General features: G+C 51.9%; 1 protein-coding gene across 3 annotated transcripts; it reads left to right on the plus strand.

Annotated features, from left to right (window-relative positions):
- The first annotated feature begins 5,141 nt into the window (after positions 1-5,141).
- Positions 5,142-8,554, plus strand: LOC117644428 (ubiquitin carboxyl-terminal hydrolase 30 homolog). Of its 3 annotated transcripts, none has more exons than XM_034383911.1 (13): positions 5,142-5,314; positions 5,647-5,760; positions 5,858-6,013; positions 6,096-6,268; positions 6,346-6,449; positions 6,543-6,735; positions 6,802-6,999; positions 7,106-7,249; positions 7,351-7,389; positions 7,476-7,546; positions 7,635-7,745; positions 8,087-8,140; positions 8,352-8,554. In XM_034383911.1, the coding sequence occupies exons 2-13, from the start codon at positions 5,655-5,657 to the stop codon at positions 8,467-8,469; spliced, it is 1,467 nt and encodes a 488-aa protein (XP_034239802.1). In that variant the 5' UTR covers positions 5,142-5,314; positions 5,647-5,654; the 3' UTR covers positions 8,470-8,554. The 3 variants fall into 3 exon arrangements, with proteins under 3 accessions (XP_034239802.1, XP_034239805.1, XP_034239804.1); XM_034383913.1 differs by having other exon boundaries at positions 5,147-5,234; XM_034383914.1 differs by lacking the exon at positions 8,087-8,140.
- Positions 8,555-9,179: the final 625 nt, after the last annotated feature.

A 9,179-nucleotide genomic window follows, 5' to 3' on the forward strand; every position in this document is an offset into this window, starting at 1 on the left:
CGACGAGTGCATTCAAGCAACAGATGCAGGAGGGCGACGGCGCGGGGGAGGGGGCTGCTTGGAGGGGGCCTGCTTGGAGGGGCGCGGGCGGGGCACGGCGCTAGCACACAGTACTACTACTACAACCATCCCTCCGCGCCGCCGCGCCGCCGCGCTCCCGTGAACTCGAACTCAACAGCGGCTCGGCATGGGCGGCATGGGCCGAAGCATGGGCCTGGGGATGAGGAGGGTGGGGCAAGGCAGGGCCAGGCAGGGCCGGGCAGGGCGGATTCAGACGGTAGAAGGGGGTTGGCACTGGGCTATCGACCCCTCCTGCACCCCGGCAGGGCCCAGCCAGCCCAGCAGGCCTCTCTCTCTCTAACTCCGGCCGCTCGGGCCCCAACCCCTTAGGCCTGCGGGGCCCCTCGCCCCCCACTCCCCACTTCCAGCCCCCTCCCCTCTCGGGGGGCTGTTCTCGGAAACAGCGCACCAGGGCGGAATTCGCTGGATGCCCCTCTCTCTCGCTCCGATTGTAAAAGCAGGCCGGCGACGGAGACGCGACACTGTGCACGCCCAACGCACTTCGCACACGGCGCCGCCCCCCGCCGCCCCCACACGCCGCCACCATGGGGGGCGGGGGCTGCTACCGCTAGGCTTGCTGAGCCTCCAGGCCGCCGCCGTCACCGCCCGTGTGACCCAAGGCGGGCCGCCAGCCACAGACAGCCAAATGTATTCTCTTTCCGTAGCGTCCACCTAAGTGGTCGCACGTCCCGGACCGTCCCCGACCGTCGCGGCCCGGCCGAGGAAAGGAGACACATTTGTTGCCACCTTATTTCAGTCGAGACCGCCAAGGCGGCGAGCGTGCGGCTTTTCCTGTTGACCCGCCAAAAAACGGTTAAAAATTCAATTTAAAAAAGGTTAAAAAATCATCAACTTCATTTTCAATGCTGCTGGATGGATTCTGTGTAATCTGCCTATTTCCCCGCCCTCGATCCCTCCAGCATTATATTTTAATCTCTGCGAAATGAAAGTTTGACACCTGTTTTTCTCTCAGCCCCAGGCCCAACCCCGCCCGCGCCTTGATGCGTTTGCCCGATAATGAGTTACGTGTATTGAATTAGTAAAAGAAATGTTGTTTTTCGGTTTCGTCTTTTTTGTTGCGTGTCACGCGCGGCGTGTGGCAAGACGAGGGGCGCACGTTAAATTGGCGCGGCGCGGCGGGGCGGGGCCGTGTCGGGCCGGCATCGAATTATGTATCACCAGCTTGGCGTGTTCGCGGGGGAAGGGAACGGCAAGGTGGCGAGGAAATGCCAGGAAACGTGAAGACGGGAATTCTACAGAAAGAGTGGGGTAGGCATAAAAGGAGACAATTTCCAGCCTTCGGGCGGCCTCTGCGTCCATCCTCGTTGCGGTCAGAGTACTCCCGTAAATAGCAAGTGCAGCGACGAGCCCCACACTGCAAGTCACGCAAGCCGCCTCACAGTGGGTCAGAAGACCGGTGGAGGCGGGCAAAACTCTAGACGCGTTTCGAGGTCCTGAGTCGCTAAATGGGACTCGAACCGAACGTGTGACCCCGCCAATGGATTGCTCTCCGGACGACGAATCCATTGGTGGGGTCACACGTTCAGTTCGAGGCCTGTGTAGCGACTCTGGAGCTCAAAACGCGTCTAGAGTTTTGTCCGCCTGCACCGGTCTTCTGGCCCACTGTGCGCCTGGAGGGTAGGTTGTCCCGCATGCGGCCCTGTCGCCGGCACAGCATAGCCAGGGGCCACGGGCTGATTCCGAAGAGCGCTTCCGTCACCGCTCTGTCTCCGTCGCACCCCCACGGGACACCCCCAGAGAGCGAGAGAGACAGAGCGACGAGAGCTCCGTTCGGAATCAGCCTGTTGGGGATGACCGACCTCGATGCTAAATGCATGGGGCCGTCGTGGGGTTCCCGGCACGTCGCACCATCAGTGCACTGCCCTACGTCAAGGCGTGGTCAAAGCAGTCAAGGCACAGCAAGCTGAGAGTCGTTTCGTCGCTCTGTCTCTCTTGCACTCATGGGGTGATCCGTACAGGTGGGGGAGGGACAGAGCGACGAAAACGACTCTCGTTCCGCAGGGCTGCTGCTGCTTTTCTCTCTTTCCCTACTTGGTGGACTTTAATTTCGGCGGATGCTCACCCCACCACACTGCACACGCTCCCCGCGGCTCTGCTGCCGCGACGTGTCTCCGGCCGTCCTTCCCCCGGCAACAAGGACAACAAGCTGAGCAAACAGGAAGGCGAGGGGGTATGCGCTCTCTGAACCTGTGTACCGACTATTACGCTATTACGCTCTATTACGCCACAAATTAATCGGAATTTAGCTAAAAACGGCCTAAAACACACCAAAATTGATAAAATTTTGACATTTTCGGCTATTACGCGACTATTACGCGTATTATTACGCGTGCTATTACAGATAGAGTGAACCGACTATTACGCGAGTGCATACCCCCTCGCAGGAAGGCTTCTCGGCGTCGCAAACTGTCGCTCCGCATTTACACCTCTTCGGGGCCCTGCCTTGCCTTGCTGCTGCGTCGTCGTATTTCGCCCTTTGGGTTGGTACCACTGTGTCGCTCCCACACTGTTCCCTCGCGGGCGGAGCATCGGGCGGGAATAAACTTGGGCTAGAACTTTGGGTCAATGCCGCGATGTGTGTACGGCATGCCGGTCGGAAAAGATCTGATACCACCACTGCCATTATCGCCAACCCATTGGAACAGGCTCGCTTGTTTTTATCTTGATCTTTCCAGCCATTAGGTCACATTAAGCCATTCCGAAAATGGGACAAGTAAAGCTGCAGAAATTATTTATTCAAATATTTCCCCCGGTAAAACTTTTTACTTTTCGCAAAGTATGCCAGGCGTCCAACCCCTCCTCCCTTGTGACCGGCCTCCGCATTGTTCCCGCAGCGCCTCTCCAAAGGCCCCGAAAGACCCGCACCCTCTCTCCTTCTCCTTGTTGCGCCTCACCGCCCAGCACCCTGAGCACCTGCCTGGAGGTCCATGCCGCCGAACAGACCCCCCCCCCCCCCCCGCCTCCTTTCACTCCGGTCATGTCGTCGTCGTGTAACAGCGCAGAATACATCGAGCGGCCGGCCTGGACGACAGCGGGCTTCATTTCAGATTGGCCCGACGGACAGACACACAGACAGTCGGGCGCTCACGTTTCTAAGCACGGCGTTAGAAGATCTCGCGTTTCAAAGCGAAGTCGCCAACCAACCGGCCGGCTTTTGCGCGCCTCTGGCCGGGCCACCGAATCGGGGACCAAACCCAACCCAACCCGCAGTTCAGTTCAAAGTCCAAACCGGCGACAGGATCATCGGCAGGGCGGGATCAAGGGGTCCCCCGTCGGTCTGTCGGGTCGCGCCGTGTTCCCTTGTTCCCCTGGTTCCGCCCCCTCCCCCCCACTCCTAATTACGCGACAACTTCCTCCCCAATCTGACTCGGAATCGCATTAAATTCCGCCGCCGCCCCCCGGGCACGCCGTGGCTGCCGTGGCTGCCGTGGCCCGGGCCGCGGTCGGGGCCGCCAGGAGGCACTCCGCCGAGCCTGCACTCTACAACAATATTAGCCCGGCCTCCGGCCCCGGGCCCGCCTTGCCCCCCGGCCTGATGAAATCAAAAGCGCCTTCTAAATGACATCCAGTTACTGCTGCGCACTGCTCCGTCTCTGTCGCACTCATTGGGCGTTTTTATGGGTGAGAGAGAGACAGAGCGACGAAAGCGACTCTCGGAATCAGTCGGCTGGCAGCGCCGTTCGCCGCGACCTGCCCCGCTGATGTCGCCGGCCGCGTCAGGGGCCAGCTTCCGTCCGGCTGGACCAGACCAACCTTGTCCAGAAGAGGATTACATCCGGTTCGGCCCTTTCCCGAGTGCAGGCCGCAGGGCGCCGAGTGCAGGCGGCAGCATGGCGGCCTCCATGGCGGCGAGCCGCGGCGAGCACGGCCCCCTAGGTGCGCGTGCACGTGGCGGTGCCGCCATGGAGGCTGTCATGGAGGCCGTCATGGAGCCCACTGCCGCCAGGCGCGGTTCTCCCTGAGGAGCGCTTTGCTTACACTACGGTTTTGTTTCTTGAAAGCATGTTTCTTCCTGGTTGAGATTAATTTTCTACTTTGTTCGTATTTCCACCGACAACTGCCGGGCTGGTCATCGACCCCCACGACATCCCCGGCGGTCCATCCGTTGGGTGCATCCATGAGGAAAAGGCCGTAACCCAGAGGGCGGCCCCCCGCGCTGCGAGGTCGCCGTCGACTCCGCCTCCACACTCACCTGGTCCACCGCGCGGTCCGCCGGCAGGCAGCGAGACGTCGGGGTTGGCGGTGGCGGGGCGCGGCGCGGGGCGCGGCGCGTCGCGGGTACGGCGGGGGCGGGAGTACCGGTAGGAGGGCGCGGGGAGTCCGTCGGCGGAGCGGCGGAGCGGGGCGCACGGAGCGGAGCGCGGAGCGGACAGGGGAGGATGACGACGACGCGGAACACCTCGCTGCAGAGTCCAGAGACCGACTGGCCCTACCCGCCCTGGCGGTGGCGGTGCGCGGTGCGGCGGGCGCACCCCGGGGCGGGGCGGCTCGAGGGGCGGCGGGCTGGGGGCGGGCTGGGGGCGGGCCGGGGGTGGGCCGGGGTGTGCCGGGCCGGGGGCGCACCGGGCGCTGCGGGGGCGGCCCAATCGATAGCGACCCGCCGCCCCCGCCGCCCCCGCGGCCCGCCACCCCGTCTTCGCGCCCGCCGCCACTCCCTCCACTCTGTCTGTCTCGCTCGCACCTCGCGGGCGCTCCTCCCCGCCCTGTCCTGGCCATTCATGCCTGGGTCATCCACGCGCCGCCGTGTTCTCTACAGTACACGACAAAAAAAAACATTGAATTTTTTTGAACATTTCTTCTTTTGAAATCTTCTAAATTTTCTCGTAAAATTTTAAAAAAAATCTACGGCAAGGCCATAATTTTTTTAAAAATAAGTGTCCCTGGTCAAATTGAACGGGGCGAATGTGCAGTTCACTTTGGCTTCTCGCAACCCTGTACGATGTTAGAGTTGCGGTGGAATTCATGGCGGATGGTTCAGTAGGAACCGAACGTTTAGCGGCTCATTTTGTAAATTGCCGCTTGTTTTGCGGTATGAGAAATTACGCTATCAAGTGAAGAACACAAAGAACACACGAACGTACCCTCGTACCCACATCACATCAAAAACAACAAGGGCAAGAAAAAAATCCTAGCAAATGGCTGTAAATAATTTGGTACTTAAATTTCGGAACTCTATTTTGAAAAATCGCCGCGTGTCATAGCCTCGATACTTGTTTAGTTTCTAATTTGCACGGTAAGTTGTGTGGGGCTGGCGAGAAATGTGAGGAGCAAGGTTATTTTCTTGTTCCAACCTCTGCTTAGCAGGTGGCCCCTAGTGCTGTGCTGGTTGCCCAATGGATTGTTATTGTTAAAGCTTGCGATTCATTCTGTGATTTATTGAGGCATATGATCAATTTCATTGATGTTCAACATCATTCTAAGTTTTGTCAAGAATAGGTGTCAGTTGAAACAGAACTCCTGCAGACCCATAATAGCTTCACAAAACTCGCTTCATGTTTCATCACATTTTAAATAATTATTGATACCTTTCACCTTCTGATCGTCTCTGTTTACCTTTGTTTACAGTTTCACCAATGGACCAAGAACGCACTTTACTAATAGTTGCGGTTGGAGTCGCTGTCGCTGTTGGATGTTTCGTTTTATGGGGTCCTGGAACTTTTCGAACAAAGAAGAAAAAAGGTATGTCAGAACTTGCCAGTGTTATATCATCCCTTTCATCTTTGCAACTTAAATTAATTTTTATATTTTCTGTCATTGGGCTTTTTTCTCATTTCAGGACATATTGTTGGCTTGTTAAATCTAGGCCACACATGTTTTTTGAATACCCTTCTACAAGGGCTTGCCTCCTGTCCAACTGTATTAGACTGGCTCTTGCAGCACAAAGATATCAATGAAGATAGCCTTGTATCTGCTCTTCGCACCGTCCTACTTGGTAATGAGATGACATATTTGCGTAAATCATGCTTACATGCACTCAACATTTTTGTCTATTCATGTCATCTTTAATTTTTCAGTTTTGAATGGAGAGCACGACTCTACGGTCAGTGATCCTTATGCTCCGACTGCAGTTATATCTGCCCTGATAAGACACAGTTGGGTTATTTCGCCTGGAGAGCAGGACGCTCACGAGTTGTTTCATGTCTTATTGGAGACTTTGGAAGAAGAAATGACAGCGTCTTCGGGGAAGGTAACAACAAATGACATCGTTTCTTTTATCTTCTGTGGCAGCTTGTCTTCTTTTTCTACGGATATTTTTTTTTCCAGAATGGCAGTTTATCTGATGTGCTGCTTCTTCCTGATAGATGTGGGCAAGGGGATGACTCAGGTGTTTCTATCTCATCCAAAAAAAGTGTTCCTAATGGTGAAATGTTAGTTCTCCTTCTACTTTAACTATTGATCTTAATTTATGGTTGTTCCGTCTGATATGTTTTTATGATTGACATTTGTACATCTTGTAACAGTAATTGTGATGGAGACCAGCACTCATTATTATCTCCAGTGTCTCGGTTTCGACCAATCAGGCGCATTCGTGCCGGAGGAAGTGATCCAACAGCACCATCTGTTGAAACGCTGCCGCTTCATTCTCAACCCAATCCTCCCCCTTTTCGAGGGACTCTTACTAGTCAGCTCAAGTGCACCGAGTGTGGATTTAAGGTTTGTTCTTTCCATTTATGTTTTGTACACCCATTTTCTCTTATCTAATTTTTGCGTGTCTTTCAGTCTGCCCTTAGGTTTGATAAATTTGATACTCTTTCTCTTCACCTTCCATCTGTCAGAGGGCTCCGCCTTACCTTACAGATGCTGTTGGACAATTTTGTGAGAACAGAAACTGTAAAAGATGTTACATGCACCAACTGCAGTAAAGGTCAAGAGAAGCCAGTTCAAACCACAGCCATGAAGACTTTGAATTTTGGGAAGGTATGGCAGTTCCTTCTCCCTTGTATCTTGCAACTTCTCATCTTCTTTAATCATGCTCATTGTCCCTACTAATTTTGCTGCGTTTCCTTAAAAATTAATATTCCAGCTGCCAAAATGCCTATGTCTACATATTGTGCGAACCACGTGGAATAAAGATGGCTCAGCTTGGAAAAGGGATGATTTTGTAGATTTCCCAGAGTTTCTTATTATGGACAACTATACACATTCACAAGTTCAAAGGAATGCCAGAGTAAGATATTTGGATATTGACTAGCCCTGTTTTAAAAGCCATGCCTTTTTTTATTTTGGCATGGTTTTATTTTTCTCTTTTAATGTAATTTACCTTTACAGAAAATGGTCAACACTTTAGACAGTGATAAAACCAAAGATGTGAGTGTCCTAGGCGTCTTTTCTAAAACCTGGATTTACCAACAGAAAAAATTTCTTTCTTAATATTAATAATTATGACTTCTCAGGTACCTTTAAAATTTCCATCTAATGGTAGTTCTCATGTGCCCCCACAACAGACTGAATCTGCAGCTCCCAGGTACAAATTTCTAAGCATAATAATAAAGCTTTTTGCCAATTCCATTGCATCATATGACATAAAATAATAATAATTATTATTATTGCAGGGCAAGACACATGTATCGACTCAAAGCTGTAGTTGTGCATACAGGAGATGTTAATTCTGGACATTTTGTCACTTATCGTAAAGGTCCTATCAACTCGCTCATTAGGCATAGGTATGTTTCCTACTTCTTTCATGAATATGTTATGCCCAGTTGCTATCAGAGCAGATGTTGCACTGAATTTACCGTAGGTAGTGCATTCACTCCTTTGCTTGGCAATCCAAAGCATAGAATGTAGATATTTTGTTTGTGACAGTGTCTTGTACAATTATACCAGCATAACAGAGAATAAAATTTCTCTCTTTGGAAAATTAAAACTTTCATTGTATGAGAATCTAGATGAAAAATGTCCTATCTTTTCTGTACTCAGTATGTCTGATATGAGGACAGTAAACTAAAGTTGATTGCTCATTGGCTTTTAGAAGTGTGAGTGTTATTGGCTGGGTATTTTTCAGGCTGTTGAATGTGGAGTCGAAAATGGAACATCCTGAAAGCAGAGAGAGTACAAGGTATCTGTCAGTTTGAAGTAGTAAAGTTGTATTTCTTTTTTCTTTTGTCACATTTTGAGGCTTTGTACTTTGTATGTAGGTATTGGTAAAGAACATCTGCCATTTTTTCCCTGTTGGACATTCCCCTTAGAAACCTATCCTGGATTATTGCATGTTCATTACAGACAAAACTTTTTAAAAAGTTCTGATGTGGCTTTATTATTTGTTCCAGGTGGTTCTTCACATCTGATATGGTGGTGAGAAGAGCAACAATGTGTGACGCTTTGCTTTCAAATGCCTATATGTTATTTTATGAAAGATGTGTTCTGCCGGAAACCAGATTTGTGTAATGTTAAGTTTGTCCTTAGGTTGTAGCCAATTATTTCTGGAAAAGAGACAGGGCTTCCATTTCAAATAAATTTATAGTTTTCTGAAGTTTTCGTGTCCTTTCAAGTTATTTTCCTGCATCTCTTTAGACATCTTTCAAGACTACTACATTTGCCTCTGGAATGTGCTTTTTCGAGTGAGTGCCGAGCGCCTGTCACGAACCGGTTAGGCCACCCAACGTGCACCCATGCATCAAGCGTGTCGGACAAGACGGCGAAGGGAAGGGCTTGCGTTGCGTTCGGGCATGAGGCGGCGCCTTCGCCCATAGAACACGAAACGCTCACGACGCAGTCAAAGAAAGTTGTCAAAACAATGTTTGTTTTTGTCAAAATTTTGACTCAAAATGAAGCTTGGTCACATTGACATCAAATGACGTCACGGCTAGTTCTTTGGCTCGTCGCAAGGCAGGCTGGACATGCACGTAGCACAGCACGCCGTCATACAACAAGGTGATAAACATTTCGCAAAGCCGTTGCGGTCGTCATCGAAAAACTTGTCGGAAAAAGGCATAGAGGATCGAGGCACACCTTTCCTGTCCGAAGCGAAGCGCTACACTGTAACGCGCACCCTGCATTCCTCGTGTCACGCCAAGGATGACAGGCCCCCTTTTCTTTAATCTCCCCTTTCTTTGCTTCTTTGCGCGGGGCGATTCCCGAATCCGTCATGTTTCTGC

This window comes from Thrips palmi, unplaced genomic scaffold (genome assembly GCF_012932325.1).
Source record: "Thrips palmi isolate BJ-2018 unplaced genomic scaffold, TpBJ-2018v1 HiC_scaffold_18, whole genome shotgun sequence".
NCBI classification, from domain to species: Eukaryota; Metazoa; Arthropoda; class Insecta; order Thysanoptera; family Thripidae; genus Thrips; species Thrips palmi.